The 22,891-nt window shown below is 38.1% G+C and overlaps 3 protein-coding genes and 1 long non-coding RNA gene across 4 annotated transcripts; 2 read left to right on the top strand and 2 right to left on the bottom strand.

The window, feature by feature from the left end:
* Positions 1-42: 42 nt before the first annotated feature.
* Positions 43-11,862, bottom strand: LOC135624637 (casein kinase II subunit alpha-2-like). The gene is made up of 10 exons (XM_065128460.1): positions 11,503-11,862; positions 8,969-9,098; positions 7,683-7,877; positions 5,367-5,524; positions 3,747-3,837; positions 3,554-3,619; positions 1,260-1,342; positions 1,064-1,127; positions 846-914; positions 43-329 (listed from the first exon to the last, which is right to left on the bottom strand). Exons 1-10 carry the CDS (start codon positions 11,586-11,588, stop codon positions 270-272), a joined length of 1,002 nt encoding a protein of 333 aa, XP_064984532.1. The 5' UTR covers positions 11,589-11,862; the 3' UTR covers positions 43-269.
* Positions 11,863-12,190: 328 nt separating this feature from the next.
* LOC135624632 (protein SYM1-like) lies at positions 12,191-18,607 on the top strand. Its single transcript, XM_065128455.1, has 4 exons — positions 12,191-12,745; positions 15,638-15,866; positions 18,028-18,152; positions 18,243-18,607. The coding sequence occupies exons 1-4, from the start codon at positions 12,383-12,385 to the stop codon at positions 18,330-18,332; spliced, it is 807 nt and encodes a 268-aa protein (XP_064984527.1). The 5' UTR covers positions 12,191-12,382; the 3' UTR covers positions 18,333-18,607.
* A 79-nt stretch (positions 18,608-18,686) lies between these two features.
* Positions 18,687-19,915, top strand: LOC135624634 (uncharacterized). Its single transcript, XR_010491755.1, has 2 exons — positions 18,687-19,115; positions 19,207-19,915. It is a non-coding gene; the product is annotated as an uncharacterized LOC135624634 (long non-coding RNA).
* Positions 19,060-20,572, bottom strand: LOC135624633 (uncharacterized). The gene is made up of 4 exons (XM_065128456.1): positions 20,353-20,572; positions 20,191-20,255; positions 19,729-19,845; positions 19,060-19,641 (listed from the first exon to the last, which is right to left on the bottom strand). The coding sequence occupies exons 3-4, from the start codon at positions 19,807-19,809 to the stop codon at positions 19,213-19,215; spliced, it is 510 nt and encodes a 169-aa protein (XP_064984528.1). The 5' UTR covers positions 19,810-19,845; positions 20,191-20,255; positions 20,353-20,572; the 3' UTR covers positions 19,060-19,212.
* Positions 20,573-22,891: the final 2,319 nt, after the last annotated feature.

The raw sequence follows: 22,891 nt of genomic DNA, 5'->3' as shown, positions 1-22,891 counted from the left end.
AACAGAAAGCAACTAAACGATCGCAGGAGCTCAAAACACAAATTCTGGAAATAAAGATGAGTACCATGCATTTCCATGTTTGAGTTGCATAATTAGTCAATAGCACTATGATGATGAGTGCTACAGAAGATAACGCACGCTCAATAAAATCGTGTTATAAGCAACACACGTCATCCGAGTACTACAGGTTGCGGTATAAATAACAGGTGCGCCAAATCAATATCATTATCGGGATATTCTACAAGTTGCAGTTAAACTCGCCTGGACTTTTACTGGGTCCGCATTCTGCTATTCTCTGCAGCTCTCACTTGAAGAAAGTAGGGATGCGCCTGCACAAGAAAAAGAAACAAACATTAAGACAGACACCTCTATGTATGCAGTGTCATATAGAGTTTGGTAAGTAACCCATAATCTGGCATTTATTGATAGATCAATCATATCCACTCCGCTGATTCTTTAGGAGTTGATTCACTAAACAATTCAATACAATTTCAAGTTCACTCAATCATACTTCTAAGAATGAGAGTTCTTCCAAATTACTTGCACCCTTATGTCCATTCTTTAGCTAGACTTATCACTGATTTTTTTTTTTTTAATTCAGAATCTTCTATTGTCAAGTGATGATTATATTTTACTCGGTCCCTCCAAAAATTTTGGAAACTAAAATTCTCAAAGCAGAAGGAAAAGAATTAAATTAAGTTGCTTAATTGAAAATATGCTGCTGGTAGATGCTGATAAGTTTTATCACAAAGTTGGGCATAAGAAAGACGGCTCTCAATCAGCAGAACAGTTCACTAGAAACTAAAGTAATATCATCACAAGAAAAATGTGTTTAGAATTACTACCATTGCTTCCCGTGCTGTGAGCCTGTCCAGGTGATCATATCGAAGGAGTTTATCAAGAAAATCTATTGCCTGCATCCAATTTTCAGCCAGTGTCATGATGGAAGACTCGAATGGAATGACAGGGTATAGATGCATTAAGGATAATAAAAGCCAAAGGTAATTTCAAAAAGATGATGTGTACAGCATGGTAAAGCTTTAAACAGGGTGCAAAAAGAAACCTCTGGAGAAACAAGATGCTGGTTGTCTGCATTGATAAATTTAGACCATGGTTTCCTGCTGTGTCTGCAGAACATAGAACAAGCATAAGATACTTTGTGAAAAATGCAGGATTTTAACCTTTTCATTAGAAGTGAAGTAACTCCCATATAGCCAATGATACCACGTCAAAATGAAAAAAAAAGAACACAAACGTACCTCCCAACAAGAGCATCAAGCTGTGGATCAAGCTCTAAGCGGTACTTGTTTAGATATGCATTAAGTTCATCGGTACCAAGTACCTGGAAAAACAAAGAATCAACTCCAATCCAACCTATATCCATCCTCAACAAGAATACTATAATGCACAACAAATACTAATTATATTTCCACGTATAACTATCCATTTGTCTCCACTAGGAATTATTAAATCATGTAACTCCATCCATCTTGAACTCCAATTTCCCCTCAGTACTGATGGAGCCAGATTTAATAAGGGTTTGGTCTACTGTGTTTTTCTTAAATACCAACTTCAGGTAAAGTTGAGTCTAACTTGGATTTATTTTCAACTTAATGTTTTTCATTAAATTGTTGTGATTATTTATGCATGCTACAGTTGTGCTCCTACCTAAAATAGTTGGTAAGTCTATATAGAGACTCTGACAATTTGGCTGCACTGATCACAAAGTGGGATGGGTGTAGACCATGGAAAGCAGAAAGATCTGGTATCTAGGCGAGAAAGTGAAATCAGATAGGAACAACACTATTTTGAAATAGATTGTGATCCACAATGAACAAAATGACCATATCAAGACCTCCCAGTTGCATAATTTTAGTCAATCAGCTAAGTGTTGAGAATGAAGTTATAGGCTTCATTTTTTTTCCAATTTAATATCTAGCTAATAGACATGCATGCCAATAGAAGAGATCTAAGACCATTGCTGTAAAATTGAGTTCCAATTCATAGAAAGATATTTCATGAAACCTAGTTGAGTGCAAATATATCATGGTCAGAAATAAATCCTGGGTCAGACCGCTATACATTGGCACAAAACCTGTTCTGAGTCTAAGTTTCCCGTGAAATTCCTTCCTGTAGATGCTCCAGGTAGAATTTCCCTTTCGAGATAAGATCAAAGCAGGATTTCAATTGATGAGAGAAGGGGAAAAAAGAAGAAAAGGATAGATCAGAGCAAAGATGGGTACAGTCCACCAGCAAAAAAGAACTTTATGTCCAAATAATTTCTCATCAAGCCCTTTTGTGTCGACCACTGGGCACCCCTTCTCTTTAAATTAATCTAACATCGGATGCAATTCAAATTATCTGTTGGAAATAACAGGCACAAAGAAGCTGGCAAATTAGATTTCAATTAGGACCTAATAAGCTAAACCAAGGGAAAAGCCAAGTAAATCCAATAAGATTAGGCATACTGATAATCAACTTGAAGTTCCACAGAAAATATAAAATAAGGTTAGCATGTAATGTGCACTATGATTAAATTTTTCGATCAAGCTTCATACAAGGGTATGCAGGCCAAACACTATCCCAATATCTGGCCCATGAGGTGTAATGCTGATCAAATTATGGATTGCATATGGTTATGTTCCCTTTCAACCAATAATAGAATCATTTTCAATACGAACTTTGCCACTACCACATCAAGGACAATAGACAAGGAAAAAGAAGATAGATAATTCTTGGTGTCATGCAATCTTAATACAATTAAACCGATGTAGATTGAGATGGGCCACAACAACTCGCAAATGCCCAAATTTCTCTTGAGGCCCCATAATCAATCAGATTCAAGTAAAGGTTTGCTTGGATCAGCTAGGATAAACAAATCCTGTTGATCATAGCCAGTCCCACCCATTGTGGCAGATATTCACCAAACTGAGTCAGACGATTATCAATCTTCCAAGACTACCTGATCCATCAAATCCTGTCTGATCAAAGTGATTTTGAAACTTATCTTGATCTATGAACCTTTTAAAATGTGAATAAAGACAACGAATGATACTGTACTGGCAAGCCCAAAGCATAGGGACACATGACAAATAAGTGGTTGACTATCTAAATGGCTTCGGAAGACAAAAGATGAATGATGAAGAAGAGAAAAATAAGGAAAAAGGTCTGGCTGATAAATATCCTAATCAGATTAAAATGTCTAAACAAAGGAAAATTATGCCACAAGTAGATGCAGTTCCGGGAATCACCATGTAATGAAGCTCATGGATAAAGCCTCATGGTATACTAACTAAAATGGATGGTAGGTCCACATGAGCAATTCGCTAAATGAGATGTCACAAAAAATTTATAAGATAATCCAATTACATCTTCAACAAATAAGTGGAAAGAATCAACATACAAGCATGACATGTATGCTTATAATCTAACAGTAGATTTTCGGAAAGAATCAACATACAAGCATGACATTTTTTTATTGAAGGCAATGTATATACTGCAATGTGTAACTTCACATCTAAAACGAAAACAACAAAATATAATTGATTGTTACCTTAGCAATTTTAACAAGCTGATCATGATTGTCATGACCATAGAAGAATGGTTCCTTGCGAAATATCTGTGATTAACCAGCAGAGATATGTTTACTATATCCGATTTTTTGGAAGATGGAATCAGATAGTACAGAACAAGCTAATAGTATTTAAAAGAATAAAGCATTTCATTAGATTGATTTTCCCACTTACCATTCCAGCAAACATACAACCAAGACTCCACATGTCCAAGGAGTAGTCATAATCTTGCAAGTCAACCAGGAGCTCCGGACCCTTAAAGTATCTGGATCCCAACCAATTCATTAAATTTCTTCAATTGAGATTAAACATGAAGATATTGTATATTCACCAAGATCCCTAATAGAAAATTCATTTTAAATTTCATCATTTTGTTTATACAAGATCATAGAATTTCACATTTACAAAGAATGTAAGAAATGCCAAAATAGAGCTGGTGCCCAAGCCAAATTACATTTGTAATGACAGAGCAGCAGTTCCAGATATTTGGGACTATTTTAATGTACAAAACATGGTACAGTTGGACTTCAGATTGTCTTGTTTACAATGTTAAAAAAATCTAAAAAGCATCGAAGGATGCCACTTTCTTGGAAACTCAAATGTGAGACATCAGTCAAGAACCTCCAGCAAGTTATAAAAGAAGAGTGACTAAGACAGAAGATGCACCTAATTATTAATTAGATCTATGTATAATGAAGTAAACCAATCTTCCTTCTTATTTCTTAATATCATTTACCTTTCTATTTAACAAAAAGGTAATTACTCATTTTGACATCAAGATTGACCTTTTTGTTAAATATAAAATTACTGGAGCTCCTGACTCCGGAAAAAGGCAATAAGCCATTCTTATGTCAGCAGGAGGCAAGGTTCAGGTAACCTATTGAACTTAGGTTTTTTTCTTAGGTACACATATGTGAGAGGATATACTCATGTAAGGATTTTGCCATACATCAGAAAAAGGTTTGCCTCTGGTGGTAAAACATCATGGAGCCTGAAACAAGCTAAACATGGAAATGACTGTCTGGCTGACAAAACTAAACCAATTGTAGTTATTCACTAACCAATTGTTTTTCGAAAAGAACATCAAAATACACCTTGGAAATGGCTGTCTGGCTAAAAAGTTAAATCATGAAGATTACGACATATTCTAGCTCGTTCTTTTAATAGAGGCTGCAGAGGACAAAAAAGTAATGGATTTATCAATATTGGTCAGCGTCCATAATATCAATTGATCTTTCCACAAAAGTGCTCTCATAATTCAAAAACAGGAACCTCTAGAGTCTAGATATAAATTGTGGTTCCTAAGTCATCGCATTTGTGAATGAACAAAAAAGTTGCGTGTAAATCTCTTTTTTGGGTATTAGATGTGAATATTTCAGGATGACTTTTAACATAAGTAACATATTTCTTCTAATCCTTGCTTTGTAATACATATCTTGTAGGATTTTACCCATAATATGTTCTGATAATCAATGATAATTGCAATTGCCTTGCTAAGGAATATAGGCACCCAGCATGCTATGGAATATACTGCTGATGCTGTTTAAGATAGTCAGGCACATGCACATGTCTGATGCCCTTATATGGGCAATATCAGCATGCCTTGTGACAGCACACAGTCGGCATGACATGCACTAACCCAAATAGGCAATTGGCAATAATTACTACTGCCTATGACCCATCCTATATTTATAAATGCAGATAGATTAAACATGACAATTATCTTACGCATAAGATAATATTTTTTTATAGTCAATTGCAAGGATCATCTAAACTTTAGCATGCCAAACCTACCTTGAAGCTACACGAACATTGTACTCCTTGTTAGGATGGTAGAACTCGGCAAGTCCCCAGTCTATTAACCGGAGTTTGCGCAGCTCATGATCTATCATAACATTATGTGGCTTGACATCTCGATGCATGATTCCTTGAGAATGACAGTAATCTAGTGCCTGGAAGTGCAAAAGGTTAGAAAAGCAGTATAAAACTCACAAGTCAAATGAAGAACAATAAATCATGTGGTAGCATCAAAGAGAGCAATTAGAATTACTTGAGTAACACAGAAGCAGCACAACAATATCATGGTTGTACAAGTTCAAAATTGTTTGCAGCATCAGTTATGCACTTGTACTTTTTCTCTTCTGTAGCTAAAATATTTACTAAGCAACAATGCTTGCTCATTGCATTCGCAAATGGGCTCACTGAAAGACCAAAATATGTATTCTTCTTGTTGTTTAATAAATCTATAAGATTAAAGGAGAAATTCAGAAGTTTAAAGATCACCGCTAGATCAGGAAGAAGCCAATTTTCATAAAATACAAAGACAACAGGCAGTAATATCTTTCTCATGAATGCATTAACTAAAAAAACTTATGATTATAACTCATACTCATAATTCTGCAGTATGATAACTTATATAACCCTTAAAGACAATGAGTATCAAACCAGAGAGCTCCCCAACACTTGGTAGCTATGCTTAAGATTATTCCAATACTTAGAAGCTCTGCAGGCAATGAAAATAAGACCAAGTTGGCTAAAATCCTTTTTAAAACTCCAAACTGCTTTTAGTGATATCCCAATCCCTGTAATTAGAAACAAGATTTTCTAATCTTCTGGTAGTCTGAAACTCAATCTCCTATCCTGATTATCAACACACATTAGCCTTCATCTAACAGGATCCAATAATGAAGCAGGGAAAAAACACTAGCAGCATATGGGATCACCAACCAATAAAACTTTATTAAGAGTGGCACATCAAGCAGTTACCTATGATATAAAGCATCGAACTGCCTTTTTCTGCAATGACATTCACCAACCTCTATGCTCCTTCTTAACCTGATCCTTCTAGTCATCAAATGAACTATTATCACAAGCAAATGATAAACCCATGCAACAAGCCTTTATAAAGAGAAACACATTACTGAATGTCCTCCAGTTGCAAGAACCAACATTTAATTTGCTGCTGCTTCCATGAATTCCACCAGATTTCAAACTCCATAGTAACCATCTCCTCCCATTAGTTAATTCTAGTTATCAAACAGACTAAGGAATCCAGGTGACAGACCCATTTTAAAGCCCAAAAAATACCCTAGGTGACAGACCTATCTTAAAGGACAAACAATGCCCTACACACCTAAGCCGTGAGCGATAAACTAAAAATAATAATTTCAAAAATATTTCTTAATCTGTTACGATTCAATATACCTTACATATTATAGTTGAAACAAGTAACATTGATAGTTGAAAACAATTGGAGAAGATATTACAGTTTCTACTTTGTTGAAGTAATTAGGCTCCCAAAAAAAAAAGAGTGTACAATTATTATAGATGTTATCTTAGCCAACTAATATGCAAATGCTAAACTGCAAGGAAGATATATACATTGACTTAACACATGAACTTAATCATCCTCGTTAGGACATATGAATACAAATTTGTCAACATCATGGTCTAGGCAAGTTACATTGTAGGCTAGCTGAGACACCCAAGTTAGTTTCTTGAATAACAATTTCTTCATTCACACGTCTATTTCCAATGGTTTAGACATGCAGATTAGTTATCTGTAGGGCATGTTTGGTTGCACAGATAGCTTCACAAAAGAAATTTTTTTAGGAAAACTTTGTTTCTGATGTTCATTTTACACGGAAGCCCAAAATTTGTGAAAAGCATTTCCAGATTTATAGGAAGTTATCTTTTAGTTTTCTTTTAGTTTGAGAACCACCTGCTTATGACTTTTAGTTTTTCTTGCATCTCAAACATGAAGAAATACAGAAAACAGTTTTCATTTTCTTTCCCTGAAATTCAACCAACTCATATACAATTTCAAGGAAAAGATTTTTTAGTGGAAAAATGCATTTTCCATTTTCCTTGCGAACAAACTAAACCTGAAGTATTCGCACCCATGCAGCACTTCAAAACCTTAATGTTCAATGATCAGCAATAAAGATGTGAGGTTACTAAGCTGTCATGAGTTAACTATGCCCATTATGATTTGTGAAATACATCACTTTTTACAGAATCTTTAGCAGTCACAAATTTTGATATCTCAGGAGATGAGCATGTAAAAAGATGCATGCATGGTCATATTGAAAAATGGTCCAGATAATAAACCTTAAGAAGTTCGTAGATATAGTATCGTATGTCATAATCCGACAGTGTAGGGTACAAGACTTTGAAGTCTGTACTGTTAACATATTCAAATATCAAGCTGGGAGTTTTTGATTGCTGATCTCTGACAATATCAAAAAGCTTCACAACATTTGGACCACCACAAAGGTTCTGAAGTATTTTAATCTCCCTCTTGATCTGCAAACGGAGACAAGAAAAATAAGTTCAACAGAACAATGTAAAAACACCAGTTCAGCCAAAAGTTTTTACAAATGGTGGTGTAATTGTAGGAACAGATAAAACATGACAATAAAACACTAACAGCTAGTTTAAGAAAAGAACAGGAAGGAAGGACATTCCAATTAAATAATGTGAAAGAAGAAAATTTCTTGATGGAAATCATAAGCAAGAATTCTATTACTGTGGAAAATAGGGCCATGAATCAATGTTAAACCAATCACTCTCATCCAGAGGGTATAACAAAGAAAGGCAAAAATCCTTGTAATTATAATATACAAATCCACATCAGAAAACATCACAATATAATTTGTTTCATGTGAATGTGAATATTTTGACAATGGATACACTTAATTTGAAGATCTTGGAGTGAGCGACAAAAATAATGAAGAAATAAATTATCCAGTAAATCCACAAAAAATTTTAACAAAAAAAACTGTGAAACACATAAAATTCTTTGTCCTTCATCATAGTACTAGAGAGATATCAAATGGGAGAATCAGTTTTATAAATTCATGTAGTCTCTCTTTTCCCAGACATATTAAGCAAAGACAAGAAGAAGAAAAAAAATAAGACAGTATCAAATCATGAGAATAACAACGAAATTCACTATTAATTTGATCTTCAAGCCATCTACTGCAAACTCATGACATGGATTGTCAGCTGACACCCTTCTTTTGGAGTTTTGGTGCAGCTGATGCATTTCATAGGTCCAGATTTTTCAACTTCATTGTTATAAAGAAAAGAGAGTTCTATACGATGAATATGTAAGAAGATAGTTTCAAATGGTGCATACATATGATCAATCCTACTTTCTATTGGCTTAACCTAACTTCCAGGTGCACATCAGAATCTGACTGCATGTCAATCACATAAGGCATCTAAATGATACTTTTCTCTATCAGGCTACTATGTTATTAACAAATAAAAGGATAGATCTCATTTTCTAGCAATGAAATAAGAAAAAAGTACCTATAGGGCTTTACAGAAAGAAAAACTTAAGATAATTAACAAAATAATAGAACAATGGATATCAGCATATGAATCAATACCTTTTTTTTCTTAACAGGCTTCAGGATCTTGATAATGCACCGTTCATTATTGGTTATATTTATGCCTTCAAAGACCTCACTGTACTTCCCTCTTCCAACTTTTCGCACAACCTCATAATCATCTTGATTTCTGAAGAAAAGTATAGTTTGAACCTCATTCAGGATATTTCTTTTCTCTTCCAACTGAATATGAAATATTACTGCTTGTTCGTGTCATTGGTAATGAACATGAAGATCTGAAGAAACCACCACACACACAACAGTTTTTGAAACTGTTTAGTGTTTAGTGATCAGTTTTACAAAAATTCTTAGCAGCTTAGTACACATACTATGAACATGTGCAAGAATCCAAAAAGATAATCAACAGGACAAAGTGCATGAAGCTTCTGTCAACGAAAGATCTGGTGGTCAAATATATGCAGCCTTATTTCTGAAAAGAATGGTTCTTTATTATGATTCAAGCCCTTGACACCAAGATCACAATGGAACAATTTTACCATGGAACCTTGAGGTATAATCCTCTAATCCAAAACTACCACTACAATATCAATATAAAAAAAATATGCAAGCACACATATTAAGAAAGAATAGAACATATCATACAACATCAGAAATGGCATCAAAAACCTCAAGGATGGTATAATCACTGAATGTAATTATCTTTAATTTATTTCCCAAACAATTAGAAGTTTTCCCCGATCATTAATTTATTTCCCAAACAATTAGAAGTTTTCCCCGATCACAGTAATGAGTTCGTGTGCAAATGTATGAACTATGAAGATGACAAAAAAGCTGCAAAACCATGTAGCTGACTCTAGAAGGAAGTATCTTCAATTTTCAAAGTATTGTTGCCAAACAATTTTGATCTTCCATGATCAGAGTAGCTTCAATTAGCAAAGAAAAATCTGAATTGAGAATCTGACTTTGATCTTCTAAAACTTGGTCAGTTACTAGAACTGTCAAATTGTTTGGTTAACCTTACAAGAACCAGCAACCACTAATTCTGCACCATGAGACCATTCATATTGTGAGTTGTGCTAAGGTCAGAACAAATTTCATGAGTGGTTCTGTAAATATTATTGTCACAAAGTCAAGCAGACCTGCTAGTCTCCAGATAAATAGTAAAATATATTGATGCTATCACAATAGTAAATCTTCTATAACCATTCCTCGCTTTATGAAGTCTACTATTTTTGTTTGATAAGAATTGCCCAAGAAACTGATATATCAGCACTTCTATCTTAATTCTTTATTCTTTATATTCTCCTATCAGAGTTATTAGTTGAGAAATGGAAAAGAAATAGACTTGGGAGCTCATAAAATTATTCTGTTAGGTCATATTTGCTGACATTCTATTCCACCATGTCAGATTCCTTGTGTTCTCTACAGACTCAAAACTAGTTTCTCTATAAGCCCCACAAACATATAGCCAATGCTTGGAATAAGAAGATAGATTGCCACAATTCACAAAGTAACCTTTGTTATTTGGGTCACAATTTTTAAGGAACCATAGTGATCCTGTATCAAGTATAAAACACTTTATAAGCAATTTACAACAAAAATATCTATGATGAAGAACAATTAATAAGCAGGATTGACACCATCCATTACCACCTATGATCTCCTAATCTGAAATAAACATATCTGATATACTACTAGTTACCCCAGGAAAATTTTGGTGCCTTTGGTCTCCTATATGCTCTTCTTTCTTGATGATGGCTAAAAGCAACAGGCCCCTTTGACAACCAATAATAACTAGACACAATTGAGCATCCCAATAGCCAACAATCACTGAGTGGCTCAACTCGACTGTGATGCCTCCTAACTACCTCCCCATTCAACCTGAAGGAAACAATATTTGACAAGGGCGGCATGCCATTAGAGGCTGCCTCTCACCCACACACATGCGGGCAGGCAGGCATTGAATCTCTGAGATAAAGGGGAACCCTTCCTACAGGTATAAAGGAAGCTGACCATCTTGATCAAAGGACCTTCCTCTTCCTGCTCACCTCCATGTTCTTCACCTCTTTCCCTACATTTCCTGCTACAATCACCACCAGTCACTGACTTTGTCATGGAGGGCGTTTCTCTTATCCTCCTTTGTGATTGCAGGTGAAGGATCTCACATGAATTACGCACCAAACAACTTGTATCCAAGATGGAGATCTCCTGGATTGTATGAAGGCCAGGTCGGCTCCTCTCTCCTATTCCTCAGTTGACCAAAAAGACCTAATTTTTCTCTTGAGGTCCAGTTTTCCTTTTCTTGCAACCCTTCCTTGCATCTAAACTCATGTATTGCTCCCTATTCAACCAAGAACAACGAAAAAGATAATATCAACAGACGAGAAAAGAACACGCAACATCTAGATTGAAGATTATGATGGAAAATCATCAATCGATATGCCAGACGTGCTAGAAGCACGCCTACGTGAACCGGCTAAATTGGTTCCAGATCAAGAAAGAGAGCGCCCAAAAGAGGGAAAACATAACCTAGGGCTAATTCTGCGCTAGGGTTCAGATAATCCAGCTCTTACCCCCACTGGACGGTGAGCGACTCGTAATCCCAGTACTCCTTGGGCCGGAGGACGTTGACGTCGGTGTATACCCGGGCTTTCGACATGGCTAGACCGCCTACAACTCTACCGAGATGTCGCCCGTCACGGAGGCGAGAGGCAAAGGGCAGAAAGAGAGCGGGCGTGCTATAAGCGAGGAGGACGTAGCTTCTACGAGCGGAGCCGAGAGGAAATCGAGGAAGGGTCGGCCGACGCCGATGTGGCGAGCACGAGCGCGACCAGAAGGCCGATACAGGTCGGGTTCGGCCCAGCCGCGTCGGTGGTGCGACCCACCGAATCTGATGTGGATGAAACAAGGGACGGCGTGCTAGAGATAAAATTCCGACACGTGATAAGGGGTCTCTCACACTTGTACGCATTTGCTTTCCATTTGCCAACCCCGTTCGCACGTGTGAGTATGAGTTTGAAGGTGACGCGAGCCGAGGCGGGCCCAGTTCACCGGAAAGCCGAATAGCGATGGTTAAAATACTGGACCCTCAGTCTTTTGGGGTCTGTTGTTACGTATCACCTTGGGCTGGGCCCATATACCTTCTTAGTGATACGGATTGAGTGCGGCAACAGAATTGACGGTCGGGATCATCTGGGTTTTTTTAGTGGGCTGCTTCGTTGGAGTAACAAAAGCCTCTCAAACGGAGCTCCCGTGCGCCAATCACGATCTCGCGAGGTCGTTACAGGGCGGCCGTACCACACGCGACTCGCTCCTCCTTTTTGCTCGCCTCGCTTCCTGCCTTCCCGTGATAAAAAAGAGGCGAGCGGGCGAGCGTATAGGCTATGAAACTGTAGAGATTGGCGAAGGCCGCAGAACAAAGAAAGCAAGAGGAGAAGAAGAAGGCGAAGCGATATGAGCGGCCTCTTCTTAAACAACGGCGGCCGGAGTGCGCACCGCCTCCTGGTCCACCATCTTCGGGCTCCGCCCTCAGGCGACCTCTCCAAGCCCTCAATGTCGCACGCGAGGGCGTACGTACGATCCTACCCCTTGTCATACAAGCCCAGGAAATCGTCCTTGCGGGTCTCCCCCACTGTTTCTTTCCTCCTTTCTCATCCCTCCGCTTCCACCGTCGCCGCTGCTTCTTCGGCGTCAACTTCTTCTTTTCTTCGGAACGGGTTCGTAGGTTGGTACCTAGGCATGATCGAATCGCGCCCGGTTCTCACCAAGAGCCTCACCGCCGCAGCCATTTTCGCCGCCGCTGACATCTCCTCTCAGGTTCTTTTGTCGGCCTGCCCTCCATTTTGTATCCGTTTTCGCAGAAATTTTGCCTTTTTCTTATTGGTGATTTGCTTGTTGCAATTGATTCGGCATGTTACAGATTAGGTTTTTCTATTATCAATGTCCCTGGGGAAACTGAATAGTGCAATGCACTGAGTGGTTGTTAATATTGGGCTCCATTGGCTGGTGGGGTTGGCAAAGAATATGTCTCCTTAAGATTTTAGGGCCTAGTTTCTTTATGTAATAGCTAACAAGGATCGACTATTTTATGTGTATTTTTATCTCTTTCAGCGGTTTATGTGCCTTAGACGCTGAATACTATGCAAGCCTTTGTTTGTTGATGTCTTTACATTAGATCATTCATGTGAAGATCATGAGTTGTCAACTGTGTTAACAGATTGCTTATCACTTAATAGAAAACACTGGAAGAAAGTAGATAATGATCAGGCCTTTGTGTATTTCTGTGATAGAAAGGCTTCAGAAAAGGTCTGGATTCTATTTTTAAGATTAAGCAACATACAAGTAGAAGGTTCTTATCTCTCATTCTTATACGTAGCAGAAGTTTATAGCTAAAAGAGCTTAATTTAGACTTGCTTTTTATTGATCTGATGAAAGATCGTCGATGTGATTAATGATGTAGCAATTACTAGTGTTAAAACAATGAGTGAGATATCTTAAGCAGGAACTTTTAACAATCTGCAATAATTGTGGATAAATTTTGAATAAAATTATAGTCCATACTCAGGATGATGTTTGACGTTGTATATGTACAATTTGCCACTAGCACTAGTTTTACCAATGATAACAAAATAGATCAAATTCCAATTAGAGCATTGAAACCAAAATATAGAACTAATTTTTTTCTAAATAAGTAGGAGCAAGTTAGTCTATATTGAATGTGAATTTCATAATGTGTATGAAATGAAAGCATCAAAAAAGAAAAAGAAACGAAAACATAAGTTTCGTTGTAATATTTTGTTAAGAACCAGAAGAAGTAAAACCATTTGATATATCCATGTAAGTTTCATGAAGAAAAGTTCTGAACAGTATAGTGCTATCAAACAAGAATGGTATAGCTAAGTGGCGACAGACTTTTGATGTGGTCTAGGAGTTATGCATCTCTAGGCTGCCATTAATTAATTGGCAAGTTTGTAAGAGAACTTGTATTATCAAACATGCTTTATGTACTAACAAAAGTGCTAGTAAGAAAAGAAAATATTAAGAAGGTTATTATATTCTATTTCTTATGGCTTAACCATGGTTTCATTCTCAACCATGCTGTGCCTGTCCCACTATTTCATACTATAGCTAGTTAACTTTTTTATTTGTTCAGCCAAAAACCATATTAAAATTCTTTGTGCTGCTGATATTTAAAATGTTGAGATGGAGCACTGATATTATGAGGAAAGTCAGACAACAAAGTATTGAATCCTTTGAAGCCAGAGGTAGCAATAGTTGGGGATAAGATCGAAGGAGAATCATCATCTAAGATGCTATAAACTTGCCTAAAACCCATAATTGCACATAAAGCGAGAAGTGTCTTCTTTATCTTCTGTTGCTGAAATCTGTTTTGATATTTGAATTCTGTGTGCATATAGCTGGATTCTTCCAAGTTCATGACTTGATTTTTTTAGGTTGCTTCTTCAAAGTATTAACCTGACTGCAGCTATTTTGAGCTTTGCTACTATACCATGAATTATGCTCTGAAATATACAGCTTAAATAAAGCTGCCAAATTTGTGGATTGATGAATCATAGTGCTGATTGACAAGGTGAAATTTACTATTGACTATCATTAGTCTGTTTGAAGTTTACATGTGGTGATAATTTTCTATTGGTCAAATTTCATGGGAAATAAGAAAATGACAAGGAAAAATCACGTTTGATAACAGAACAAGGGTATATTATTTGGTTCTTAATTAGATGTACCTCTGACTAGAACTGACCCAGGGTCTATGGAGAAATAAGGCCTGAATAGTGTTGGGTTGCTTCTTACTGAAATAATGGATGGATGGCATATAGGTGCGTAGATGATTGTTCTGCCACATCACTGGAAATGTTTGCTTTTCTTTTCTCAGTTGCATTTTATCTAATGTGGTAGCAGAGCACAATGTACCATAGGTTATTGCACTAATGAGAAAGTTGCTGCAAAACATTAGAGTGTTTGATCTGATAATTGGAATAAACTTTTCCTTCATTTATTTTGTAGTCCATGTTGGACTTTGGAAGTTTTTCATATAACAAAATCAACAAAAAGTAAAATTTTTTACAACCATTCTGGGTGCAGATAGCTGTACGGCGGTGTTTGTATAAATTGTCACATAAAACATATTCATCCATGCTTGAATATGAACCAAGTTTGGCATGACGAAGAACCAAATCTTGCCACAAATTTTATTTAGTGATACTCTTTCTGAATTTTACCTGTTTTCTTTAGGAAGTATGAACACAAAAAGAGACCTTAATCTATATCAAACTGGGTATGACTGGAATGAACATGCAAAGCTTGATTGGAAAATTTTCCAAAAGCAATAAGGATGCTGAGAGAGTGCAAAGGTGCATGAAGATTTGCAAGCTACTAGAAAATTAGCAAGAAGTGATGTATAAGGATGACACAAATAGAAAATTTTCAAGCATCTGACTTTTGCAACTAATTTCATGGTTTATCAGTACTTAATAAATGTCTTGTAAATTACAACATTACTTTTATGTCTATACTCGGTGGTATTCTAAAAGAATGAAAAAACACTAGAGTATATATGGCAAATTTTCTCTGAGTAGGTTTCTTTTTTGGTTTGTCTTATAGTTGTCAGATTTTCTTGAATTCCAATATTGAAGTAGTACAAGTCGATCTCACAGAACTTTTCCTAACTTTTGACTAACTTCGCAGATCACCACACTCACTTCTCCTGACAACCTTGATTTGGTTAGAACTCTGCGTATGGCTGGTTATGGGATGATAATTCTTGGACCTTCTTTGCATTTCTGGTACAATTTTGTTGCAAGAATTCTACCAAAACAAGATATGATCACCACTTTGAAGAAGATGCTTCTTGGTCAAACTACTTATGGTCCTTTGATGACTGCTGCATTCTTCTCAGTAAATGCAGTGCTACAAGGTATTGGCACTATTTTCACATAGTGTCAACATAACATTATGCTTTGTCTTTATCATCATGTTTTCTAATCATTGTTAATAGCTTAATCATGATATTATCTAAAGATTTGTCGCTACAATTTTTTGTCTTCATATTTATCCTTATTTTGCTGAAGTGAACATCTCATGGTTTTTTATCTAAACTTTTTTTTGTAACTGGCTTCTTAATTATAGCTAAATTACTCCGGTAGTAAACCAATATGCCTTTTGTGTTTTTGGATGTTTTTGGCTTTCGATGAAGATTTAACCAGACCTTAAATTAGCAACTGGATGAACAAGTTAAATTAGATTATAAAGTTAAGACAAAGCTCCCCCCAATTCAGGGTTAAGGGAGAGTTCATGTTCACAGTCTTATCCCTATGAATAAAGAGGTGGTTTCCATGACTCAACCCCTGGTCAACCAGATTGCAAAAGGGACAAACTTATCACTATATCAAGGTTCACCCTCAAACTATGAAGTTAGCTTCATATAGGTAAATTTCTTCCTAATAAACTTACGCATAGCATCATGAGAGATTAAGCAGGGATTAGCCTTTGTTATATCCTGGGATGTCACTAGATCAAATTAGAATAACAAAGCACTAATATTCAGATCATGAAAATATAGGCATTAATATTGCAAAAAGACTATTGGTGTTATTGCATGTATGTTTATTCTTCTTATATGGCTGCTTTATCATTCCCATAGATATGAACTATGAAGTAGAAGATGTAAATTTTTTCTCTGATGGAAAATGATGCAAAAGTTTCTTTTCCAAGGCAGTGATTTCAATAGGCGCTCGGGCGCTCACCTAGGCGCTCGAGCGAGGTGAGGCAAGGCCTGAGCGCCTCGCTTCATGTCCAGGTGCCTCGCTTCGAAGAGGCGCTCGCCCGAGCCCAGGCGTCGGGCGCTTCGGGCGAACGCCTAGGTTAAACCAAGCGACCGAACCAGACTTTTAGGTCTGGTTGGTCTCCGGTGCTTTAGTTGGTTCAATCGAACCAACTAAATCACTGATATCAGGCTCCCTCTCGCGATTTCCCCGACTTCCCCAACCCTAACACTCACGATTTTGCCACCAAGATTTCTTCTCCGCTATCGCTGCTCTTTGCCACCGCTGCCACTGTCGTTGCTCGTCGCTACTATCGCTACTCGCCATTGACACAATCGCTGCTCACCGCTGCCACAATCGTTGCTCGCCGCTTTCGCTGTCGCTCGCAGCTCTCGCTCCTACTCCCGCTGTCGCCGTCGCTCGCCGCTCCCGCTCTAGCTACGGTTGTCGCCTCCTACCGTTGTCGTTGCCTCAACAGCCTCAGTCTTCTCACACTCTTCTCACTATACTGTTAACAGTATACTAATAATAGTATTTTTTTATTAAATTAATAATATATTATTTTGATTTTAATACTATTAATTTTTATTTATTTAGTAGTATATTTTTTATTTTAAAAAAATACTATTATGATTTATTTATTTATTGTGATTTTGTACTCGATTTTCTTAATTTAATAGTATTTTTTATTTAAATAATTATATTTATTAATTATATTATATATTTTTATATTTTAGCGCTATTCTTCGTTCGGGTGAGCTCCTCGGGCGTTTTTGGACCTTGGCGCCTTTTGACGCCTAGCGCTTTTTAAATCACTGTCCCAAGGTTCATCATGCCAATTACTTGTGAAGTTGTGGTGACAGGGTAAATCCTTTTCATATTTGAAGCAACCCAAGAACTAATTTTGAATTTAATTTCATATAGGTCATGTAAATCAAACCTGATGCTATTGCTTTGTTTCAAAATAGTCTCAGTTTTATAAGTTGTCTACTAATCCTGTCTAGTGTTGCTGGACAAATTGATAGGTCGTCGTTGTTGGAGCTTGAATTGCTTATCTGTATTATAGCTTTTAACTTGCAATTTAATGCTTAATCAAGTTACATCTGCTTTTTTGCTGGGCTGATGTTTCCTCCGACAGTATGGTAACTTTTCTCAGTCTATTCATATTCCTTTTGTAAATTCAATTAATCTCTGAAGAAATTAACAATACTATTTAATCTAATACAAGCCGATGTGGATCTGACTCTTTTAAACAAATTAGAAATACCAGTCTTACGTGTTGTTGCTCTTTTTCTGATATGTTTTTGACATCAGGTGAAACCAGGGGTGAGATAATTGCCAGGTTAAAGAGAGACATGTTTCCTACGGTTAAAAGAGGATTTATGTACTGGCCTTTCTGTGATTTCATCACATTTAAATTTGTCCCTGTTCTTTTACAGGTACATATATTCTTGTCTACTTTAACTATCATGCATAGTCTTGAAATACATCTTCCACTGATACAATAATGCAATTCACTGCCTTTTCAGCCCTTGGTATGCAATTCATTCTCTTTCCTTTGGACAATATACCTCACATACATGGCAAGCCTGCAGAAAGTAAGCATTCAGAAGAATTAAGTGGCAAACTCCTATCAGAATTTGCTGTTCTTTAGGATTATGAATTCAAGTTGAAAATAGGGGCGAAGAGATTTCAAAGAGGCTCAGTTATCACTGTTATTATCTTTAACCTGAACTGGTTGAAATTGCAAACTGTTGTCCGTTGTTTAAATAGTGATGTCAAAGATTATTCAGTTGTTTCTCTAAAGAAATGGTTTTGATTATTGTAATACTGGTGCATCTTTAGGCGGCATCAATATCCTTACTATTGAAATAAAATCCATACATATGTCTAAGATGGCTTTTCCTGTCAATTGTGTGCTGATCTTTCAGAGAACAAATTACTCTATAGAAGGCTGGCCTGTCTAAGATGGCTTTTCCTGTCAATTGTGTGATGATCTTTCAGAGAACAAATTACTCTATAGAAGGCTGGCCTTATTCGTATATTTGGCGGTCAGAATAATTCATGAAACAGAGAACAAAGTGCATGCAGCCTCGCATGCGACATATCTTCCCACTCAGATCGGGCCATTGGCAGCAACTGACCCCTCTATCGTCATTTGACTTTGTACATTCCACTGAGCTACACAATATCTGAAACATACCAACCCAAACCAAAGATATATCTTTTGACATCGCAAACCATAGTGTGAATGATATCAACAAGACGAGAGGTTGAAAGGGCTTGCATCATCTAGTAATGATCAAACGAACAACGCTAAGAGCATCACATAGACAACAATGTCAATGACTACCAAAAAGTACCAACTTGCTTCAAGCATGTGTTAGTTTAAGCTGCGCAAGGTTGTTTGCCTTTCCTTCTTATACGAGTTCTCTGCTCATCTAAATTCGTTGTCTTCCGATAACTACAATTACATCTCATTACAATTCACAGAGGCAGTCATGCCATGTTGAGGCTCAAGCATCGAGAGAACCAAGGAGGCTGCTTTATCCCATCCTCCCTCATTCGTTCCTCGATCCCATGTTGGAATCTCATATCCCGGACCGGACACTGCCCAGATCCGTTGCTGCTTCGTTTGGTACCACCAGACTGCGTCGAGGATGAAGAAAAGCTTGATCCAGAATCTGAAGTCGATGATGTCTCTTTCCTTTTTCCTCGGGCGCTGCTTCCAGTTGCAAGCGTCAGCTCCAAGTCGCTCTCTCGGTAAGCCTCCACCGTCGTACTCACGTTTCTATCTTTCTTCCCACTGAATTCCCCTGCCGGCAGCTTCAGATCAGGTGTCCGGTTATGCGCATCCGTCTTGTTGGTGTTGTTCATCTCCCTCATCAGCAGCTGCTGAACATGGTACAAATGGTGGAGTTCATGCACCTGGACCGGGCAGCGGAAAAAAACTCAGAATCTCCAGTAACTTCATCCTGATTCGACGGAGTTGTAAGCAGAAGAAGAAGAAGGTACCTGTTGTCTGAAGGTGGCTTCCTGCTTCATGATGGCCATCTTCAAGTACTCTTTGTCATACTGATTCATGTATCTCCCCATTGGCCCTCTGCGGTGTGTTGTTGTGGGATGAATGATCTGTTGAAGTTAAACTCACTGTCAATTACGATGGAGGCTTAATAAACAAGGAAACTGCTTTGATCTTATACATCCATTCTGTCTTCTGTAAGCTGAAGGCCACAGGAGAGCATCACATGCTTTATGATCATGTAAAGGATGTGGACGACTGTCTCATGATCTCCATACTAATTGACAACCTCGAAATTATGACAGAGGAAGCAATCGAGAACATGAGACCTTCACGCAAAATTGCTAGAATGCAGATTAGGATGGGATAAGAAGTGAAACAAGATGAACTCTCAAAAGAATCTTATGATTTGTGACAGAAACATACAAATGAATAAGGGAAGAGGGAATCCTCACCGGAGATCTGCTAGCAGCTCAATTCTTTTGCTAGAAACTGCAGCCTGAGGGAAGACGCTCCTCTTCTGTCATAACAGGGCATATGTGCTTAGTTATACCTACCAAACCATCTCCATACACCCAACCTGCGGAATTTAAGATCCTCTCCACAGGCTCTCTCACCAGAGTATTTCAATGGGTTGAAGGCATGCCAAACAAATCCCAGTCTTTCGCCAGTGCAGCTCAATTATATGAAGGTGAAAGATGCCCAAGACAGTACCAACAAAGGATAGCATTAGAATAAGAAGACCCACTCATTCTACATACTATTTCTCAAAATTATGGAGCACTACTTCACAAGAATCATTGGACAGACAGCTATACCTCCCATCGTAGATCACATGTGTTGCCTTAGGATTTTATGATCATTACAAGGTGTCTCAATGCATGTATTATTCTCTGGATACCTACATGTCCCTCAATACATTTCTATACCGACATGTCCTGTGATGATTTGGTGAACAAACAAGACAATAGGTCTTTGTACAGATCTACATTTTCTTTTATGACTTGACCAAGATCTACATGTTCATAGTAGATTAAGCACTAAGCCATAATGTAAGGTGATTAGATACAGTGATTAGTAGCACATGGCGTATATAATTGTGTTGTCGGCTGAGATTACTACAGCCATTAGCTGGATCTGTCTGTGGTGGGTGAGCTAAGAACATATTAGTAGTCGATCATATCATGTGTTGCATCAAGCAAGTACTGCGACATCTTAATGCAATTCCAGTGGATCCGACCATGTACTTGGTAACTTCAATCATCAGGAGACAGTCCTCAGTACATGTTCAGTGTGTGATCCTTGAACTGATTCCAATAGGATAAGATCTAGATGAAAGAATCCCACATTGGTGTCACAATGCATACTTGTGTTTAGCGTTGCCTGGAAACAGGATCAGAGTCTGGCCATGGCAGGTTAATTAACCAGAGAAAGGGCTGCCACTGGCTGCTGCATATGGATCTGCAAGCACAGGCCTTGGATCAAGCTCCAACCAACCTAGTAAGCATCACTTGGAACAAGGGACGACTTATGAGGAGGTGTGCATTATTGCCCTAATGATACAAAAGGCTATATTTCTCTTGTTTTGTCCTTGTTGTACTGACAGAGGCTCTCTCTCTAAACAATCCAATTGCAGAGCGGGTGGATACGGACAGAGCATCTGGGAACTACAAGACTCCAAAGAAAAAGCTATGAACACAGTAGATTGTGATAGAGATGTAGAGATGGGGATGTTGGGTTGCGGCCACCGCGAGTGGGGGGCGCGGGAAGGGGGTGGGGGGTCATGTGGATGAACTCTTCGTCTTGTTCCCCTCGGTGCAATGTATTACTGTATCCTTTCCTCATCTCACTAATCCCCTTTTGTGTTTTGTTCTGTGGGCCCAGAGGGCGGCAGCGACAGGATGGGCCCACGAGGAAGCACGCGTTGCCGGGCTGGGAATAGCACCGATGGGTCCCACAGATAACTTTGCGTATTGGACCCAGGCATCTTCTCTGGGTGGAGAGTAAAGCAGGAACCAGGAAGCATACATGCAAGCATGAATTAGCTCAATCATGGAAGAAAGCAGCAGCAGCTCTTGCTTTCATTTGCCTAATGAAGACCGGGGATCAGGTCAAAACAAAGTGTCTCTTGATAGTTAAGGGCCTAAGTTTCTTGGATATGACAAGGCAGGAAATTACGAGTAGAAACATTATCACCTTAGCCTAGTGGGGTTCATTGCCACCAATTCCTCCTCGACCCGAGAAGACAACTTTGGAGGTGACAGTGATGGAGATATTCTGGTGGTCATCATGAGGATGATTGATTGTGCTGCTTGATGGAATGAAAGGGTCACGAAGGTCACTGAAATGCACGCACTTGCTGTAATCCGAATTCTATTAATCAGATTTATGTGTTGATGAATACCAGGAGATGCACTGACACCAGTAAACACGACATATACACAGCTTGATGACAACTGCAGCACCGGTGGCTGTGATGCTTGCCGTCTCTTATTCACATAGTATCACATCATCAACATCTCATAGTGGCTTTCACATATTATCATGTATTCTTAGTGAGATCATTTCAGTATATGTTGGAGCTTCACGTACAACCAACTGCATGCTACTTTAAATCCATGGCTGACAGAGATCTCATTCTCAGTATACCTGAACTGAAGTCAAAGAAAAGGTAATACTTCAGAAAAGAGAATGCTACAATGATTTTGATGTAAGGTATGCAGAGAATGCTACATACTACTTTAAGAGTCTCTTTTAGACGCATAAGAATACTTTATGGTTGTCTCTTTCCCCGGCGTCATACACGGGAGTATCTGAAGGAGACTGTGTACATTGTTGTACCAGTGTGCATTGTGGTAGATCGCGTCCATTCATTGCACCCCATGAAGACGGTGGGTGCGTTTGGACGTCAGCTCTACTTTGTGTGCCGCTTGCGGATGGAAAAGACTCGTTCAAGTTGCAGAAATATACAAAGCTAAAGTTGAGGTCTTCTTGGAGACTGAGACAGTCCAATATGCATTGAGAGTGGGCTGATACATCTGCTGCTTGTCGTCACGCAAGCTCTTTTTCCCTCGTTACAAGTGGGTGGAGGGCCAGCCTCTGTCACCACATAGAATATGAGAACCCTAAAGTTAGATGTTAGAAATCAAAGTAGGA

This window comes from Musa acuminata, chromosome BXJ2-10, assembly GCF_036884655.1.
Source record: "Musa acuminata AAA Group cultivar baxijiao chromosome BXJ2-10, Cavendish_Baxijiao_AAA, whole genome shotgun sequence".
Classification (NCBI taxonomy): Eukaryota; Viridiplantae; Streptophyta; class Magnoliopsida; order Zingiberales; family Musaceae; genus Musa; species Musa acuminata.
This window is presented reverse-complemented; position numbering and strand designations above follow the sequence as displayed.

Coding starts and splice junctions, on each gene's coding strand:
- LOC135624633 (XM_065128456.1), bottom strand. CDS start 19,809: ATGGGGAGATACATGAATCAGTATGACAAAGAGTACTTGAAGATGGCC. Junction 19,642..19,728: donor AAGCCACCTTCAGACAACAG/GTACCTTCTTCT, acceptor TGCCCGGTCCAG/GTGCATGAACTCCACCATTT.
- LOC135624632 (XM_065128455.1), top strand. CDS start 12,383: ATGAGCGGCCTCTTCTTAAACAACGGCGGCCGGAGTGCGCACCGCCTC. Junction 15,867..18,027: donor AGTAAATGCAGTGCTACAAG/GTATTGGCACTA, acceptor TTTTGACATCAG/GTGAAACCAGGGGTGAGATA. Junction 18,153..18,242: donor TTGTCCCTGTTCTTTTACAG/GTACATATATTC, acceptor CTGCCTTTTCAG/CCCTTGGTATGCAATTCATT.
- LOC135624637 (XM_065128460.1), bottom strand. CDS start 11,588: ATGTCGAAAGCCCGGGTATACACCGACGTCAACGTCCTCCGGCCCAAG. Junction 3,620..3,746: donor GTTGTATGTTTGCTGGAATG/GTAAGTGGGAAA, acceptor GGTTAATCACAG/ATATTTCGCAAGGAACCATT. Junction 1,343..3,553: donor AGCTTGTTAAAATTGCTAAG/GTAACAATCAAT, acceptor TTGTTTTTCCAG/GTACTTGGTACCGATGAACT.